The sequence below is a fragment of the Chelonus insularis genome, unplaced genomic scaffold (genome assembly GCF_013357705.1).
Source record: "Chelonus insularis isolate UGA/USDA-ARS -01 unplaced genomic scaffold, ASM1335770v1 contig_568_pilon, whole genome shotgun sequence".
Lineage (NCBI taxonomy): Eukaryota > Metazoa > Arthropoda > Insecta > Hymenoptera > Braconidae > Chelonus > Chelonus insularis.
The window spans coordinates 217740-238552 of record NW_023276647.1 but is presented as its reverse complement, the minus strand read 5'-3'; the positions used below and the strand labels follow the sequence as shown (position 1 = coordinate 238552).

The 20813-nt window shown below is 29.8% G+C and overlaps 1 protein-coding gene across 10 annotated transcripts in view; it reads right to left on the bottom strand.

The window, feature by feature from the left end:
• The window catches only part of Shal (Potassium voltage-gated channel protein Shal), a 66846-nt gene continuing 46033 nt past the window's right edge, over window positions 1–20813 (bottom strand). For 5 of the 10 annotated variants that reach the window (XM_035088689.1, XM_035088688.1, XM_035088692.1 and 2 more), the window contains 3 exons: window positions 19644–19796; window positions 4228–4452; window positions 1–1765 (listed from right to left, as the gene is read on the bottom strand). In XM_035088689.1, coding sequence (XP_034944580.1) covers window positions 4318–4452; window positions 19644–19796 — 288 coding nt within the window. In that variant the 3' untranslated portion in view covers window positions 1–1765; window positions 4228–4317. Of the gene's footprint in view, window positions 1766–4227; window positions 4453–9445; window positions 9530–10151; window positions 10491–12686; window positions 12973–19643; window positions 19797–20813 lie in introns of those variants that run through there. The other 5 variants (XM_035088697.1, XM_035088696.1, XM_035088693.1 and 2 more) reach the window with 5 other exon arrangements.

The following is a 20813-nucleotide window of genomic DNA, read 5'->3' as shown; positions in this document are numbered from 1 at the left end:
TTTTTTTTTTTTATACAATCGAGCACTCATTTCATACTCAGATTCATTCGTAGATGAGTTAAATTATTTCCTATTACTTATAATTATTTTGCTTTATACATAACTACAATCACAACATCGAAGAAGTAAACTAACTACTCATCGTTTTGCTGTGTTTCCCTTTTCATCTAACTTTTCATTTAAACTTCATGTGATTACATCGAATTTGTCTCCAGCTCATATAATAATTTCTGTAAAACGTTGTGTTTTTCCTTTTTCATTCCTCTTTGGAATGTTTCATAATGAATAACACTTTGCAAAAAACAGCATGACTTTTGTGAAAGAGATAGAACATTTGAAAAATTTATTTTAACCGAAACAACGTGTATTTTTAAGAGATTAATTTTTAATTTTATTTTTTTTTTTAACAACTTTTCAATTTAGCATCATGTAAAATCTAGTGAAAACATTTTTAACTATTGAAAGATTTATTTTAGTGTTGAAATCCACTTTTTTCTCCTGACCTTGTACACAAATAATTTATTTTCGTTATCCAAAAATTTGTTATTCTCTGAATTTTTAAAATTACAATTGCATTTTCTACTACAACTATCATTATTATTATCAATATCATCTTATTATCATCATTGGAAATATTATTGTAGCTGTTATTATTGTTTGTTCAATTTTTCTTTTTAAAAATCTGGTTGCTGATAATTTGAGCAAAAGAATAATTGAGAGAAATATTTAAGAACAAAGAAAAATTTAACGTGAAACAAAGCAAGATGTGCTTAAAGTTCCCAGTGAATTCAACAATTTCTCGAAAATATAGGAAGCAACAGGTTAGCAAAAGAGAATGTCATGGGTGCATGCACACTTGTCCATCACCGATTTCATGTATCGGTTTTTCGTTTAATTTTAATCGCAAGGTACTACGAGCACTTTATGATTCATAATTTATTACTAATTATTTTATATCAATGAATCAATTGATGTTAGACTTATACACTCGGACTCCTGCTCTTATCAACTCACAAAATATTCCAATTCATTTATACAGCCTATTTCTCAATCATTAGATGACCTTAAAAATTTAATCTCTATTTCATTCTTATTTTTCTCTATCAACATTTATTATTATTTGTTTTTTTTTGTTACTTTCTTTTCATCATTTTACCAGACATTATCATGAATTTTTTCTAGTTTTTCTCTGTTCTCTGTTATTACTGGAACACTTTAGAATTTACTTTATTGCAAGACTCTTAGTACTAACAATAGACATACATTCTAAATTTTTCCAATCATTCATCACAATATTTTAAATCCATTTTCTAAAGTATATTCATATACAACAGCACTATTCTCCTTCAACACGCTTTATGAATCTGATTTGAATCGAATAATTACACACAATTATAAATTCAATAAATCGTTTGTAGAACAATAATTATCAACCAGAAAACTATGTACAAGTGAAACAATTTTTTTTTTTCATTTTCGAAATTTTATCAATAAAATTTGCACCAACGAATTCATAAATTCGGAGGGTGACATTTGATCGCTTGAAAGAACTAGGGCTTATTTACCGACTTGAGTGAATATAAAGGTACAAAGGTGAATGCTCGTCGGTCGAACATTTACCCAAAATTTATTTTGTCCTAAAACTTCACCATAAAAAAAAAGCTGCTACTATTCTTTCCTCTCTCATCGATGGATGGTACTATGTCTCTATCATGCTCTGAACGGCGAATTGATTGCATCAATTATCCCATGTTCATCAGTGTTTCTATTAAAAATAAACAAATTTCGTTCGATTTTTTATGTTTTACAAATTAACGAGAAATTATTTACGTTGGTTGAGATAACGAGACTCAAAATATTATTTTATTTACTCTTCCAAGTTTTACGTTGGTAATATTTTTTTCAGCAAATACTTATGTTATAATCAATTTATAAATACATCGTTTTAAGTGAATATTCAATTGGACGTCAGAAGAACAAGCTGTAAAGGAAAGGTAACGATGGAGAATAATGTTTATCATTTTTTGTTTAAAGTAAAAAAAATCATGGACAAAAATAATTGAATATATTTTATGAAATTAGTAAAAAAAATAAATAAATAAATGAAAATTGTTGTGTTTGGGTTTTTATTTTTAAAAAACAAAGCTGAATTAGTAATGAAGTGATTATCTTGATCCAAAATTCGAAAACAACCAGTGTTAAAGTACCTATTATGGATGCTATAAGGGATAGTTTGACCTAAATAAATACTGTGAAAACATCAATAGCATCTACATAGTCATCTAAATCAACTTTCTCGCTATAACTTCTGGTAGTTTGCAACAATTTATTTTTTCATGATTTCTCAAAGCGATGGTAGATGCAATGATGACAATACTGAAGAGCCAATAGAGACAACACTCAACTTTCTCAACAGTTACTGCAAAGTACAGAAAGGGAAAATGAATTGAGGACCAACATCAGCGTTGTCAGCTTTTCTCCCTCATTTATATCCCCTTTGCAATTGTTAGCACCATCCCTTCTACAATCTGATCAATATCTCCAACCACACTGTTTTACAATAGCTATACACCCCAAGAGAGTTACAGCTCTCGCTCGATTCCCCTTTTCTCTCTTCCCACTTTTCCATACATCCGGTGCACGTGAAACCTCGCAAGATAATGGCGCCACTTTCCTCTTACCACGACGTCGCACATGTTTTACTCAGAACAAATGCTTCTAGAATTCTTATATTTCTTGTGAAAGACTCTACCAAAACATCCCCTAAATTTGATAAAATATTTTTTTTCCTTTAAGTAAAGAATAATAGTTGAATTTTTCTACATTTGTAACAGATCTATTTAAATATTATGTTACAACACCACAGGGACACCATTTTTGTATTATTTATCTAATGAGATTTTTTTGTTTGTTTTGGAAAATACAAAAGAAAATTCAATCAACCCCAACATCACCAAAAAAAAAAATTCCATTTACTTGGAACAAAAAAAAAACCAGCCTACATTTCCAAATTTTAGTAATTTTTTTTTACTTTTGTCAATAAATATTTTATTTTAGATGTTTCAATTAAGATACTTTTATATTTAAGAGACATGTAAATAAATAAAAGAAGCATATCAATTTCTTAGAATTAATGATTGATAGAAAAGATTTTAATAAAGACTGAAAATCTTTTGTATTCTCCATTATAAAAAATCATGATTCTACATTGTTGAAGCTATTGTTCACTTTCTTGCTCACAGTTTATTCTCTGAGACGATCAATCGATCACTTTCATTTAAAGCTCGCCATGAGTATAAATCGCAGCGGGAAGAGTCCGGTTGCTGTCAATCGATGGTGGTACCCAGAGGAATACAAATGGAACATTTCATCGGGTTATATATAAAGTTTATTTTTACACCACTTCTCAATTTTCTAAGTAAAACTCATAAGTTCTATATCGCTCTTCATTGATCTTATTTATCTTTGTGAAGTGAGTTCACTTCAACTATTATTCGAGACAATATTTACAATAGCTAGATGTTTTACTATACGTTGACTTATACCACTAGATGTTTCTCAAGTGACCACGTCTGTGTTCAAGAAATGAGTAATCCAATTGCAATCTACCACAAATACGAACTTGAGCAGAATATTAATTCCCAACTAGAATCCCCTCCCTCCCCTTCCTCTCTCACGATTAGTCTACTTCATGATGCAGCAGCGACAAAAATCCATTTTTCATCACTTCCTCTCGAATTTTCAAATCATTCACCTTCATCAACATCTTTTACCTTGAATATCAGCGCTTTAACAACATCTGGCAACTAATTCATATTCAACCTGGTTTTTAAATCACATCTGAACACATCTGGACGAACGAAATTGTGTTTTTAAGCTTTTCTACAATTGTAAAATTCTCGCTCTCTCATTCCCTAAATTTTTTTACACTCGCTTTTTTACCACAGTCTTAGTATTAAGCACAAAGAACAAGTTGGAAGTAAAATGAAATTTTTTCAAGGATTTAAAGGATATGAAGGATTAAAAGCTCATGATATCGAAAACAGATCGCTTGTCCGACAATCTGACGTCCTCGTTGATTTACATCTGCTCAAAAGGTTGTAATCAATGAATTTTTTATAATTATTTTTTTTAATTTCAATAGAATTTTATTGATTAATAATAATCTTGAGACTCGCTATCAATAGATGCCATGTAGACATTGTAGAAAGTAATTTAGAAGCTCACCGTGAGTTCGGCCAGATGGCCGTTGGTCATTCAAACGAGCAGTTGAGGTGTAGATCAACGCGGTTCCGTGTGGATCATGCTCGATCGGACTCAAGCGGTCTCTGATACCGGAAGCGGTGGCTGCCCACCGGAAGTAGTCATGGCAGGCGTGGTGTTGGTAGTGGGAACCGGAAGTGGCTGTAGGGCCTGCATGTCGCAGGTGTGGGAACCGCGCTTCTTAAGGTCCTGGAACAATTGGCATTTCGGACAAGTTTGAATTTGTTTCTCTCCTGATTCCTGTGTGCTTTCTTTCTCTCTCCGCCTTCATTTTCTCTCTAGTATTCCTACTACCGCTTGGGAAGCTTTTTCACTTTTTTTGCGGTTCCCGTATAAAAAATTTCGTTCCCCAAACATTCCTCGAACATACTCCAAACGTAGGTGAAATATTTTCTAGTTGCAAAAACAACATATTTAATAGAATTAATGAAATATAATGCGGATGATATTGGCGGAAAACTGTAAGATATGAAAATGTGCATAACTTTCATGCTAATAATGCTACGGGGTTGATCGAGGGCTTAAATGAAAGATCTCGACGAGAGAGATAGAGTCGATATAGTTGAAATCATACTTGGAGCATAGTTTTTGCTAAAATTAAGGGAAGTTCCGGTTTTACCCCAGTTTGAGGGTGAAAAAATTAATTCTTCTAATGTTTGACCTGATTCCGCATTTCTACACATTGAGACGAAGAGAATGAGTGGTCGATCATCAAAATCGGACAACTTTGATTTTTCGACCCCAAAAAATGGCAAGTGGTACCCCTTTCCATTTTTTTTCGGCCAAAAAATAAAAGTTCTCCGATTTTCAAGTTCGACGACTCATTCTCTTCGTCTTGATGTGTGGAAATGCGGAATCGGGGCACCGCCCAGAAAAATTCACTTCAACACCCTTAAAAGGGGGTAAAACTAATTACACATAAAAAATGATCATCCCCTTGACTTTAAACCCTTATAACTCATGAACGGACAGTCCAATAATCATTTTCAGGGACGTTTTAGAAACCTAAGAATCTAAGCTATCTGACAATATCCATATATTTATCGAGAAAAATTTCTTTCACCCTTAAAATCGCTAAAATATAAAAAAAAATCACATTTTTTTAAGAGTTTGCCAACTATTTCAGCGATTTTAAGGGTGAAATAAATTTCTTAGACTGTTTTTATGGATATGTATCTTTAGCTTAGATTCTGAAGTTTTCAAAAATCTCTGAAAAATCATTATTCGATGACTTGTACAATAGTTATAGAGGTCCAAAGTTGAAGTAAGGGTCAAAAATGATCTACTGTTTGACTTTAAACCTCTATAACTATTGTACAAGTCATCGAATAATGATTTTTAGGGAGTATTTGGAAACTTCAGAATCTAAGCTAAAGATACATATCCATAAAAACAGTCTAAGAAATTTATTTCACCCTCAAAATCGCCGAAATAGTTGGCAAACTCCTAAAAAAATGTGATTTTTTTTTATATTTTAGCGATTTTAAGAGTGAAAGAAATTTTTCTCGATAAATCTATGGATATTGTCAGATAGCTTAGATTCTTAGGTTTCTAAAACGTCCCTGAAAATGATTATTGGACTGTCCGTTCATGAGTTATAAGGGTTTAAAGTCAAGGGGATGATCATTTTTTATGTGTAATTAGTTTTACCCCCTTTTAAGGGTGTTGAAGTGAATTTTTCTGGGCGGTGCCCCGATTCCGCATTTCCACACATCAAGACGAAGAGAATGAGTGGTCGAACTTGAAAATCGGAGAACTTTTATTTTTTGGCCAAAAAAAATGGAAAGGGGTACCACTTGCCATTTTTTAGGGTCGAAAAATCAAAGTTGTCCGATTTTGATGATTGAGGACTCATTCTCTTCGTCTCGATGCGTAGAAATGCGGAATCAGGTCAAACATTAGAAAAATTAATTTTTCACCCTCAAACTGGGGTAAAACCGGAACTTCCCTTAATTTTAGCAAAAACTATGCTCCAAGTATGATTTCAACTATATCGACTCTATCTCTCTCGTCGAGATCTTTCATTTAAGCCCTCGATCAACCCCGTAGCATTATTAGCATGAAAGTTATGCACATTTTCATATCTTACAGTGTTCCGCCAATATCATCCGCCATTATATTTCATTAATTCTATTAAATATGTTGTTTTTGCAACTAGAAAATATTTCACCTACGTTTGGAGTAGAGAGGAAAAATTTGCAAAAAAAAAATCTATCTCCCCAAACGTCCCCTGTAGTTTTACGAGGGGAGCTTTAGGGAACGAAGCTTTTTTATACGGATTATTCAAAACACTTTTATGAATTTTAAAGAATTTTGTTCTGCATTAAATGATTCTCGATAAATTAATCCACTGTGATAAGTTACATAGAATTAGTTTGCTCTTTAAACAATTCAGAAAAAAAGTAATCAGCAAATAAAATCGTTTGTATTGTAGATAATTATGATCATACACAATAATTCCTCATAAGTATTTTCAATATATAATTAAATTAATAGCATGAAATATTTTTTCGATTCCATTATCATTAATAGCTACAGAGCTACTATCAGCAATAGAGAATTTGAATTTTACATCAACTCTAAAAGCCTCTACAGAATTAAAAGAAAAATTAATTTAATCTCACGGTCATATACAATAGCTGTGCGTTTTCTTTTAATTTGCTTTCACCGTCGTACGAATTTTTTTAACCGAGTTATTAGCTTTCTACACAATAAATTCACTTTTAACGTTAAATGCTTTTATCTCACAAACGAATCAATGTACGACAGTCTCTCAGATTCCATTAAAAAATATAAATTTTTCCTATCAGATGATTGTATTCTATTTTACACAATTCAATTTTATTATTCAATATTTGCTAATCACTTTTTCGATTTATTTTAATTCACTCTTTATGTTTCATAAACTTTCAACCATTTATATAAAAAAGAAAAACTTATTTATGAATAAAATATTTAATGCAAAAGTAAAGTTATAGTATCCTTAAAGCAAAAAAGTAGTAAAACTTAAAAATTTTCTCAAGAAAAATATCATTTTACAATGTAAGAATCTGATGCACTTTAGTAGTAATTCAATTAAAAACAAAGATATCATGATAAAAGCACAAAAAAGGAGGAGAGAGGAAAGACGAATTTCATGATCGAAGTGAATTGTTCATACCACTCACGCTTACTTATATAATAAAGTATAAAGAGAAGAACAATAGACAGAGTGAAAAGAATAACAAAAGTAACATAAAAAAGATGCAGTATTGAATAAATAAAAAAATATATATATATATAAATATTATTTACCACGTAAATAAAGATAAAATATGATTAAATTCATATCATATACGATTGACCTAATTAAGATAAAACAATAACCAGACCGTAATGAAATACTTTAATGAGTACTAAATAATTTTATTCACAAAGAGAATCATTTAACATAAGCAATAACGTGTATAATAAACTACCAACTACTGTAAGGATAACTACAATAAAATTATATACAAATACTGCCAGTCAGGATATTACGACCTTTCTAATTAAATATTTACAGTCGTACTGTGTGCAATTGAACACAAACGTAGCTCGTGCAGCTTTACTTTAACGTCTGACTTTGTACGACATATACATAGACAACAGAGAGAAATAAAATGTTTGTATACGTCTTTCTATGTACGTGTCACATATGTATTAAAAATTTAGATATAAAACATATCGTGCAATTTTATTTTTTCTTTAGACGATCTCTCGAATTGTCATTGAGGCAGATAAAATAATGTTGTGTGGCCATACAAAATGGACTTGTAAATTTTTTATCATCGTCTCGCACTCAAAGTGTATCGATTCTCCATGACAAACTTTATTTGCTGAGTGAATGTAAGCGGAATCGATTCATTTGAGAGACAAAGTTATTTGTCTAGGTCAAGTTTTTTATTGAATTTTATGTCAAGAGAAAAGTTTATTTATATCTAATAAAGTTATAAGATTTCATTCAATATCGTTATTATTTTTCTTTCATGTTGAATAATTAAATCAAAAAGTTGAGCTTTTTGTCAATTAGTATTATCGTAGTGAATAAAGATATTTTTTTTTTTTTCAGGAAAACCTGTAATTTTATAAAAAAGTTTTTTTACAATAATATTCCTCAGTAAAAAAAAAATGGATTTTTTTTTATTAACAACGCAGTTCAGTATTGATTTTTTATAATTATTATAATCAAACTTTTCTCATTTTTTGTTTGCATTAATAATTTTTCAAACGAAACCATTTGCCTCACGACAATGGGACGACCGTGTACAATTATAACGAATAATAGAGTAAAAATATGAAAATGCAATGCATGACATAATATTGCATTTAACGTGCATTATTAAATATTTATATAAAATATTAGAGTTCCACTGTTTAATTTAGCCACAGCTTTGTAACAGGATTTATCCAAAGAGTGAAAAAATACGATGACAAGTGCGGATTGTTATTTTTTTTTTTTTAATCTCACATATTTTTTATTTATTTCTTTTAATGCTTTACCTTGCGATGACAGGATGCAAGCGAGATATAGAGCACACAGAAGCGCTAAAAAAATGTTGAAAAGAAAAATACAAGAGAATCGGAAAGAAACGTCGACACTTGAACAAATGGAGGGTAGCCCTCTTCCTCTTTCTGCACTTGGGTTTTTTTTCTCTTGTGTGCCATGAAGAATTTGTCATGCGTGAAGATTATCGTTGACAGTTTGAGACGCAAATACAGGAAATAGACAACACCTCCTTGCGGGTTTTGTACAGGAAAAAAAGAAGAAGAAGAAGTTGAAGAAGTAGAAGAAGAAAAAGCTTTAAGCTTGTAGCTGGCAATCGCAGGCATATGGGATAAAATATTATCATTATTTACGAAGCACATAAGCTAAGCTGAGCATATTTGATTGTAGTGTCCATCATGATCATTCGTGCGTTGACCCAAGCAATTTTAACTATTAATTAAATGCCTGAGTTATCATTGTCACATTCAGACAATTATAAATCCGTGGAGAGAAAAAAATAAATCCACTTGAATTTCACTGCCACATATGGCAGACAAAATTGTGATATTTATCATTAAATTATACAATGCAAATTTAATTAATTAAATATTTAATAAATGACAACAAAAACACGGATTCTCCCACTCCCGGCCATACATTCTTACGGTTCTTTACCTTTTTTCGCACTTGTATACGATCTCCGTATACGAGCACCACTCTATCCTTGTTCTCGTTCGATGTTAGTTGATACGAAAGGCTCTATGATATTTCACGTGTTTTAATTGTTTATCCATTTTTTTTTTCATCAGTATTTGATTTTTTGTTTTTTTAGTTTGCATTTATTTATTAATTTTCATGATTTCATGTCAAACCATTAAATGATAATTACATGGATTTATTTGTTTTTTATTATCATTCCATTTTTGTTTCCGTTGAGTAGCATTTCATGACATGTGTCACATTAATATTACATTCAAGTGACGATCAATTAAATCGTTATAACCACATGTTGATGGTGATTTAAAATGTATTCAATTGCGATCGTTAAATAATTGTTGTAATTTATGTAGAGTTGAAATATTTAGTGGTTTTTTTTTTTATATAATTGGATTTTGTCCATTATGTGGACGAATAGGCACGCGTACGTGAGATGAACACGTGGAAAGAGAGAGCGAGAACGAGAGACAAATCAGTCCAGAGATGTGTGTGGGGTCCAATAAAAGTCCAAGGCAGTTGACGTTGATGGAGTTGATGGCATTGACGTCGTCACGAAGGTCGATGATGACGATGATTAGCGATGTCATCAATATTGTCAGACAGCACGAAAATAGGGAAATAGAATTTCATTGATATACATTCATTCTGTATTCTTTAAACAATGTTAGTTATTTCTAATATATTATTTCTCTCGTATCTCTTTCTTTCGAATTTTCTATTTTAATAAACAAATGAAAATTTGTTTCTCTTGCTATATCTCCATGCAATATATCAATAAAAATTGCTTTATATATTTTTATTTATTTACTCATTGGATTTATTCTTTAAACATAAATTGTAGTGTTGCGAATAATCGCGTCAAAAGTGTTGACTCTCGATTATTGGGACAAACTCAGAAAGAAGCTTCAACGAGGTATGTGCCATCCATAGCGACCCCTGTCTGTCCGTCTGGACCCCCCGAAGTTTGGGCCCTCGTTGCTGGGATGTATTGACTGTACGCCTGCTGAAATCCACACCACAAACACACACTACATTGTTGCACGCCAGGCACGCCTAAACTAACGATCCGATTTCTGCCTTGCTATTAAACCCCTCTAATCAGATGATACTAAATTTAGGCCGATTGTGAATTCTGTTTTGGTCTAATAAGCATTGACGTGACACTCTAATGGAGAAAAAGGTTTTGAGTTTAATTAATCTTTATTCATTTTAAGTTAATTTAAATAATCATCAATCAAAAATTATTCTTATTATGACAAATCATCAGATATTGATCTATAATTTATTAGAAATTTAATCAAAAAGAAGCTTGAATTTTAATAAACGATTTTTTAAACTCAAGTATCACTTTTTCTAGGAAAAAAAAATACTTATCTTTGGGATTTACTAGATGGTACTAAACAATATCGATAATAAATTTATAAATGATTTTAAATGACGCACGCGAATCCCGAGAAAATAATTATAATTAAATTTAAACTTAATAGAAGAAGTATGATTTTTCTATAAAGTATTCAACAAGCCTTGCTTCCACTAATTCCTGGATCAAATATTTCATGAGGTATCTAAAAGACGAGCAGACCGTGCCCTGGAAAATCTATATGCGGAAAACCACGAGCAGAATTAATTGTTTTGCGGAACGAAATTACCAGAAACCCGTCCTACCTAGTCAGTAGAATCTCGTTCTATTCCCACTAAATCGAAAGGATCAACTTAACGTATGTCCTTTTACCCATTTCCCTATCACGCATGAGCTCCTTCGTAATTAAATCTCGGTGATAACTGAACATCAGTGGCTGCCCTATTTTATATTCACTTATAGTACAATCACGAATCTACATGAAATAGTGATAATGTTCTCTTCTACTCGTTTCATGCATCATAAGTACGATATGGACATATTAAAGTAAGCGGCTACAGGAGAATTACGGTAATGTAAATCGAGCACGGGAATTATCGTCACATTTATAAAATATATAATACCACATAATAAATTTATTGAGAAAATTCTTCACATTTATTTTGAATAAGAATCACATTTTATTTCATGTAACACTAGGATGTAACGATAATATTAGACCAAGTCATTATTACTCAACCATATTATTTTTTAATAAAATAAAAAATTATTGTTGTAAAAACATAACATTTAGAAGTAGAAAAAATTCTGAATTAAATAATTAATTGAAGGAAAAATATAAAAACATGGTTGACTAATGATGAAAGCAGAGTTCAAGTGAACTGACTTTTCTCGAATAAATCTCCATTTTTTTAAGCCTATATTTTGCATAGAACTTTTCGGCCTTGTGAATATTCAAAACACTTCAGTGTACGTATGATCTCCACTTCATCTGCCCCTTCCGGTTGTTAAAAAAACCCCTTGCTACATCTCTGATATTTGCACAGGATTTTTAATAGCTCAGTCTGACGTGAATGAATAATAGAAAGTGATGTAGAAACGAGTTCACATGTTTTTGACACTACTTTTTTTTTCTGTACTGCGCACGAACGTCGATTCAACACTATGCTGTAGTTTAACGATCGCTTGTAATCAAGAAAAATGTCAATATGGTATATTTCGAGCATGAAAAAAATATTATTCAGTATATTGTCGAACTTTTCTTGTCCAATGTTTACTACTTTACATATACATATGGGATTCAGTAATATATAACGTTTTTTTATAATTTTAGTCTGATGGAATTACTTGTTTAGTTTCATTTATTCCATCAGAGGGAATTGAAAAATTTAACAGATAAAACACTTATTTTAATAGTGTCTATGTATAGAAGAAAGTCCAATTAATTATCTACAAGGTTTAAGAGAATTTTATAAAATAATGTTAATGAAGATGAAGATGTTGACTGATTAGGGTATTATTCATTGAGCTAAAAATATTCTTATTTACAATTTTTTTCTAAAAAACAAAAGAAACATCGAAATTCTAGCAAAAATATAAATATCTAATTTCTACAATAAATAATACTTTTTATAACCAAAAATAAATATAATTGTTACCAATAAAAATAACTAGTATATTTACATTGTTATCTTCAATAATAATGTAATAAGGTACTAATGTAAATCGATATCTGATTCATACTATTTTAATAAAAATATATACAATGATTTAAAAGATAAAATACAAAACAAAATAGAGTTAAAAATTGATACAAATTAGGAGTAAGGTATTTTTTAGCTCAATCAATATTCGTTGACTGTAATTTTTGTCATGTAAGACACAGTTATAAATATACAGAAGAAATAATTGACACTGACATTAAATACAGACAGAGAAAATTGAGAAAAAGGGAGAATGAAAAAAAAGTATTTTCATTATTTAGAGAAATGATGATGATGATGATGATGATGATGATAAAAGGATTGACGGAATATTTTGAATGAACACTCAAGATTCAATTTCATCTTGCCTGGCTTATCTGAAGTGGCGGTCCCACCAATACAGTCTCTCGATGTTCCTTCGTCTATGCATTATTCATAAAAGTAACTCATATTACATTATTATGAATTGTGTCAATTTTTTAATACAACGATAACACAATATAATATCATGTAATATTCCATCATTTCTGATTTACTACTCATCGTCAACTCATATATATTATTACATCGACTCTAGGTAAAACTTATTTTCATCTTTATCTCTCAAACTGACTTCTTTAAAACGAGAAAACCCGAGTGAAATATTCTTGGAAATTTTTTCAGATACTTTATTGCAAATAATCTTTTTCGTTTTATTACTGTAGAAAATCGTTCAAACATTTCATTTCCGTAAAACGACTGTATGTCACGGACATATAACACGACTGTATACGGTTAATGATAGTCCGGTCGAGAAAACTCTACCGGTTTCTTTCGCTGTAAAAAGTAATACGCTTTTGCTTTCATCATATTTTTCATCGTTCATTTCACATATAAATAATATGATTCATTTCCTTGGACGATCAAAACCTGATACCGGATATCACAAACCCCTATATCATTGTCCTATTTTTCAACGGGTTTTTTAGTCTACTCGAATGGAAGTACTGATAGTAATATATAATAAATGCTTCTAGGATCATCATGTAAGGACCTCTGAGAATTTGTTTTCACGAGTTCTTTTCAGCCACTAGAGTTATATCTATCTGACGAGTCAATATCTTGTCCTCTGTTCAATCTACTCGTTGGATTGAAAATTATCGGTAACACCCTTTTATCTTATTTGTTCACATTTTTATTTTTCCTTTCTCTTTTTTAGAATTCCTTCATCTCGTTGTTTCTTAGATAGAAAGGATCATCTGAATGCATATTCAATTCTCTCAAGGCACTGAATATACTAGAGTCATAAGATTTTACCCGGTTTACCGTCAAAGATCTTTGAAATGTTATATTTTTTTCTTTTAAAGTAAATAATATTCATGAGATAGGAAAAATAAAATTTCATTCATATGACTAGAAAATTATTATTTGTTTATTCTTCTATTTTTTAGTATCAATGTAATCATGAAAATGTTTAATTTTTTATAAAAAAAAACAAGGCTCTGCTTTGTTCCTCTTTATTAAAGTTGGAATTTTTTTAAAAAGCTTGTTAAAAAATATTAAATCTATTGTACATGATGAGAATATCTACATGTTTTTTTTTTCAAAGTAAGATTTTAGAAAAATTTGTTCGTATATTGAAAAAGTAGGAGCAAAATGAAATGAATGTCATTGAAAAAAATAGATCCTTTGAAAATCATATTTTAGAATTTATCTCTATATTTTCTGTTTCTATACACACGCATGCTTGACACCTATCGATGGATTTGTTAGAATGACGTTTGTTCCATATCGATTCTGATTTAACTCTCTTTTCAATATAAATCTCCAAGTAATTTAAAACTGTGTTATATTTAAAGCTAAATCTATTGAGAGAATTTCCCGATTTTTTTTTGTTTTTTTAGGTGACACTTTTAAATTGTAAATAAATTTTTTATTCACAGTGATACGGGAATAAAAAAAAATAATAAAAATTGCTAGAATGTTTTGAGGGTAATTTTTTTTTATAAATCCTCTTCGACAACTGACAAACCTGAAGATCTTGGAAGCGTCTCGAGATATATTGAAAAAAGAGTTCGAAATAAATCCCCTGAGCCATTTTTGAGACAACGTCAAACATAATTTTTACCACAATATTTTATTCCGAATTTTTCGGCAAAAAGTTAGCAAAATATCGGAGGCAAAAAGTTTTAAATCTACCCCTCGAGAGTACAACGACTTACAAGGTGTTTTATATTGTAATAAATTTTACTAAGTCATATTAAATGATAAAACAATACAAAGAGTGAAAATAGAGCTTACTTTTTCGAGTATAAAGTAAAACAAAGTACGGGAAAAAAATAATCTGATATGGTTGTGCTAGGTAAAAATAAAAACAGATAAGAGAGACACGCGAAAGTTTCCACACGACAATATGAAAACGAGTACCCTATTAACAAAAGTGAGAAGGTTGCACTGTTTAAACTTAGTACCTTTCATTCACAGTATAAATAATGCGGATCTCTAATACGTGCGACCTTAAAAATCACGATTTCAATTAAAATAAAGCACAAGGAACTCGTTTTATAGATGCTAAATAATATCAGACTGGATAGGGTCAACAATAAACCTGCCATCAAGCAGGTCATAATTATTATTAATTTATCTAATATAATAGCCATCTTCATTAAAAGCATCTAATGAAGTTATATATAAAGATTGTATTTTTATTGCTCCAATTATAGAATAAAAACTCTAAGATCTTATTTTTATTATTTATAACAAATCAGATCTTTCATTGAAACTGATGATAAGACGTTTCTCTCGATTACCACGGAAAAAAAGATTGTTAAAATTACCATCATCAAGATGTGTTTATTAAAATAATCAATAATTATATTCAACAATTTATTTATAATTATTATTGATAAAAAAATTTGATTATCTACTTGTTAATAAAAAATCATAAAATAATAAATATCCATCAATGAAATATTTTTTATCTATTTAATAAGTAGTTGGTGAAAAAAAATAGTGGAAAAATTCCAATAATTCCGTTGAATTGCTACCCTCAATTATTTTCTATATTTAATAAGAATCATTAAATGATGATGCAATAATAACAATTACACCCTTTTTTCCGTGTAGGAATGTATCAAGTATATATTTATATATCATTTGTTTTGTTCCACTCGTTTTCTCCTAATTATTATTATTATTATTTTTATATACTAGACCGTAAGTATCGCGATTAAATGAACGTTCAATAAAATATAAAATGAGACGAAATTTATTCAGCAACTATCCTTGACAAGTGAGCGACATTGCGATCACTGCATTGTGTAGTTTAAACCACTCTATCATTATATCCTTGTACGAGAATTCATGTAACTCCCTCAGTACAAAATAACACCACTTGTACCGTCATTCAGTGTTCCAGAGCTCAACAAACCTCCTGGAATTATGCCAACATCGTCCTAACAAAATTTCACCGATTAATCGTACTCTGATATCATCTTTTTACCTATTTATTTATTTATTATTTATAAATATCTAATGTTATCGCCGCTGCAATGCAGGTCACTTTTACGATTGCATTTTTAAATATATATTCTTTCTTCCATATACGATAGACATTGTACGTTTTTTAATTCTTCTTTTAATATCCATTCACACGCAACGTATAATATAGGCCTAGCTATGATCGATCGAAAAAAATGTCCTTTTATTTATTTATTTTATCTACTTATCATTATTATTATTATTATTATTAGGTTTTATTTTCATTATATAATTCTTCTAGGCGCGAGGCATGCTCGTTTTCCCTTAAATTTAAGTTTATCTCTTACGTACTAATTTTGAGTCTTATTTTCATCGTTCATATTATTTATGTTTTGTTTCCTAAACGAGACAATTCTTTCACGCGAATCGATGCGAGTTTCTAAGCTGATTTCTGATAACTACACGGTGTGCAATGCTTTCGTTTTTTACTTTAATGATGAACTATAATACATGGATTTATATATTTATATATATATTTTTTTTTTCTCATTTATATATTTTAGTTTATTATTCATTTATAATTTGTAACTATAGTCTCTCAGTTACGTCATGCATTGTGTTATGAATTATTTCTATAGAATATTTTATCCTAGTTTTTTGCTAATTTTTTTTTCTCAAGAGAAGATTAAAAATAATTAAATATTGAATCCATTGCCTTAATGAATTTTGCGATTGCGAAATATTTTTTTTAATTTCTTAACTGACAAAAAATTGAATTTACCATTTTACGAGAGAATTTTTTATTCCTTTTTTTTTTCAAGGAGATGAATGAGAGAATTAGGAGAAGAAGGATTAACACGATGTATTCTCTTTTGATAAAAAATCCGAGCATGATAAAAAGGCGTTTTAAGGATGTAGAGAAAGAAAATTTGGCTTTTTAATTAAGTTACAAAAATTTCTTAGCAAATTGAAAAGTAGTTTTAATTTTTAGTTAACTTTTTTCCGAAATTATTTTGAAGCAAAAAATAAAAAAGGAGAGAAAGAAATGTGGATTCCAACATCATTATCGTACTTTTTTTCTCTTCAAGGTTGGCACGAGCTCAGGCTTTCGATGGATGTGTAGAATGGAAGACGTGGGAAGGTTCGCACTGCTTTTAGTGCAAATATCACGAAATACTTTGGAGAAGAGATAGTTTAGTACACATGTATGTATGTATATATATATATATGTGTATATATAAGAGAGTAAAATGAAAGGAAGAAGGGGTGGAAGATTTCTGAATCGAAATTCCCGTGGAAGACATCGCAACGCCATTTGCCAGCAAAGACTCCTAATCGGATACGAACTGACGGCGTCTCTGATAAAAACAGACAATTGGTTATATATACAAATGTATCATTCATTTTGCTCTGCTTTTATGCGAAATACTAGTCAGTTTCATAAAATTATTCTTTTTTATTTCCTGTTAACATTTTAAATGGACATTTGATTTTTGTTGCAAAAAGCGTACGACAAAAAATTATTTTTTTTCACTCTAATGTGGAATTTTTTTTAGATTCAAAGGAAAACAATTTTTCTGAGTAAAATAAATATGATCGATAGAGTAAATATCTTTGCTGTCAATCGTCCAATATCTATCATGCTTTATCGCTTACAGATTTACCATGATTTTATCATTATTTTGATTTATTTGTCTTTTTCAGAATTTTTTTCAATTGATTTTGATTTCTTCCAATTGCGGTTTCATATTGGATTTATTCACTTTTACGTTCTCGCTATTGTTTTTAATGAATTCAATATTGTAAATGATTTTATTTTCACAATATTATTGATTTTATAAATATTTTAAATAATAAACTGAATAAATAGAATTTTCTTGTTGAATAAATTTCATAAATTTCAATATATTACGCAAATATATTAATATTTTAATTAAACTTCAATTGTTAATTTTATCGAGAATGTAATTTTAGTCAGAAAAAAAATTATTTCATAATATCAAACTTCTCGAGTGACGTTAATTGTAAAATTTCAAATAAAAAATTTCTGTTGTTTTAATATTTGACCATAAAATCAATTAACTTCGCAATGTATTTGGCAATGTACAGTTGAAATAAAATGAACATTATGTCAACAAGACAATGCAAATAATAATTGAGAATAGTAATGCATGTAGTATATAAAAATGACTTGACTTTCCCCAGAATGGACATTAAACCCCGGACAATTATAATAGCCATCTACACTATTGTAATTATGTGTATAACACGATTTTCATTTGAACACTTTCAGTTAAATTGCACTCCGATATAGTTTCAGGCTTGCCGAATATACACGTTTGATATGTACTTTTTTTTTCTTTTTTTTGAAACAAACGAGCCATACCTGCCTAATGTTCGTATGTTCTAATTCTCGGAAAATTCGAGTCAATTACTTGGAAAATGTGCATATCTTCACATTTCGATTATTTGAATACATGTTGATGATATGTCACAAGCATAAATTTGACGATGATCAATTGGCACACTTAATGAATTATGAACCATTTTGAATCCTACATGAGCTGTATCAAATTATTCGCAATTTCGATTTAATACTGATTCATTATTCTTTCAAAGAATATTTATACGATTAAAATTAAATAGCACCTAATACTCAACCTACTGTTCATAAGAAATATTTATTTAATCATTTTTCGACCTAACTAACGCATCATTTTTATTAATTAAATTCAAAAAAAAAAAATTATTCTCCCAGTAACTAAAATTCTCTGATAAAAAAACTATCACTGTAAATGTAATATTTGTTTAAAAAATTAAAAAAAAAGTGGTGACAGTGATTTATCAATTAAAAAATTTTGGTTGTTGGGAATATAACTTTTTTTAAATTTTATTTCGTAATTTAACGAAGAAGCGATAAATTGATTGTGTCAACTACAAAATTGAATTACGCGTACGTCTGTTACTAATGATAATTATTGAACGATGACCTTATATTTAATATATATTTATTTAAATAAAATATTTCTTAATTATTTCCTTTTCCTTTAGAATGATTTATCTTAGGCTAAAATTTCAACAGGCCAGTTCAGTCGTCGACGTAGATAAGAAAGAAATATTCGTTCAATATAATTTTTTTTTAATATATATAATATGTATGTATATACAAATAAACAAAGATACGTAATAAACTGTACCGACTAAAACCGTCGCGGCGAGTGCCGACCGGCGGACTCTGCTCGTTATTAATTGTTTTAATATACTCTCATATCGAATACCCTGTCATGAAGTGCGCGAGATTCCTTTTCGCATGGAATCATTTTAATAATTATTTTATACTCGTTAATTATCCGAGTTAATGATAATAAATAGACTCTAATTAAATGATGATTTTTAATAACTGATGATAAATATGATTGCTTTACACCCGTGTCTCGTTATAAGAACTATTGGGCGAACTCGAATTGAATCGACGACGATCCGTATCACCAGGAATATTAAAAGCGACGCTCGGAACCGCTGCGGGATCCGCGAAACGCGTATGACTTTGTGAAGGTTGTGATTGCGATGACAAAGACGGAGGACCCTGATCGCTGATGGAAGTCCTTGAGACGAGGATTTGCCGACCGCGTACCTGATAACGCTGAGGATAACAACGACCACAACAGGACTGCAATAGTCCACCTCTGGAAGCTGTACTATGGGCTGGCGAGGTCAGTGGTGATGGTGACCCAGGCCGCTTAGGAGCTCCATTGAATGGCACGTCCATCTCCACGAATTCTCGATCCTGTAAAGTCAAATTACATTGCTAAGTAACTGCTTCAAATTTTTCACAATTATTGCATTCCATCAGTGAAATCAAAAAATTGTCTAGATTTTTTTTCAACCTCTACTCCATTGATAGATTTTCTTAAAAACTCAACACCATCCATTTTATCTTGAGAATAATTTATCCTCTTGAAATGTTGTTTCAAAATTTATTTCACGTGTGTCTAAATGTACGACTATTTGCCCGTAGTAAATAAAATCTTGAGTGGTTCACCTAGTACATAAATTTACTTTAATTAATTATCATGATGATTCATTCAAGCAATGTTTACTTAGTTCAAGTAATTTTCAACCAAGTAAATATATTTACTTAAGATAGAAATTTTTTTTTTGTTTTTAATACACGAAAAAGTGTTAGTTTATTTGTCGTGTATATTTTATCGTAAGATTAATTAGATGTTTTATGTCAAAAAAGATTATCTGTAATGACTCTAATTAATTATAGACTCAATGAAGGATTATGGTGAAAATAAATGTCTATTTACTTTAAATCAGATCTTAAGTGAAAGTCATTTTTTCTTTAATTTCTTCATCATGATAATTAATTTGGAGTATTAATTTCTGTAAGCCAAGTTGCCTACAATTTGAACTAATAAAATAATTGGAGTGATTATCGAGCCAACAGTAGATTTCGTAACACATTTAGCCCATAAATCTGACTGGTGTAGAGCTTGAAAAATGAAAGCTGACTAGTGACAGTTGTTATTGTAATTAATTTAATCAAACATTCAGCACAAATATTAAATTCAATAAAGTGTAAATATAAATATCGACTTGAATTAATTATCATATTTGAAAAAAAAAATAGTGATAGTTTAATAAATTATAACTTTATCTATAGATAAGAAAAGACACTGTTTTTTTTTTAATAAAAATCAACAAAAATCAAGAACAATAAGTATGACATTCATAAATGATTTTATCAACAGAGAAGAGTCTTTAGACAAATTATAATTTCCTCTAAAGAATATTATTT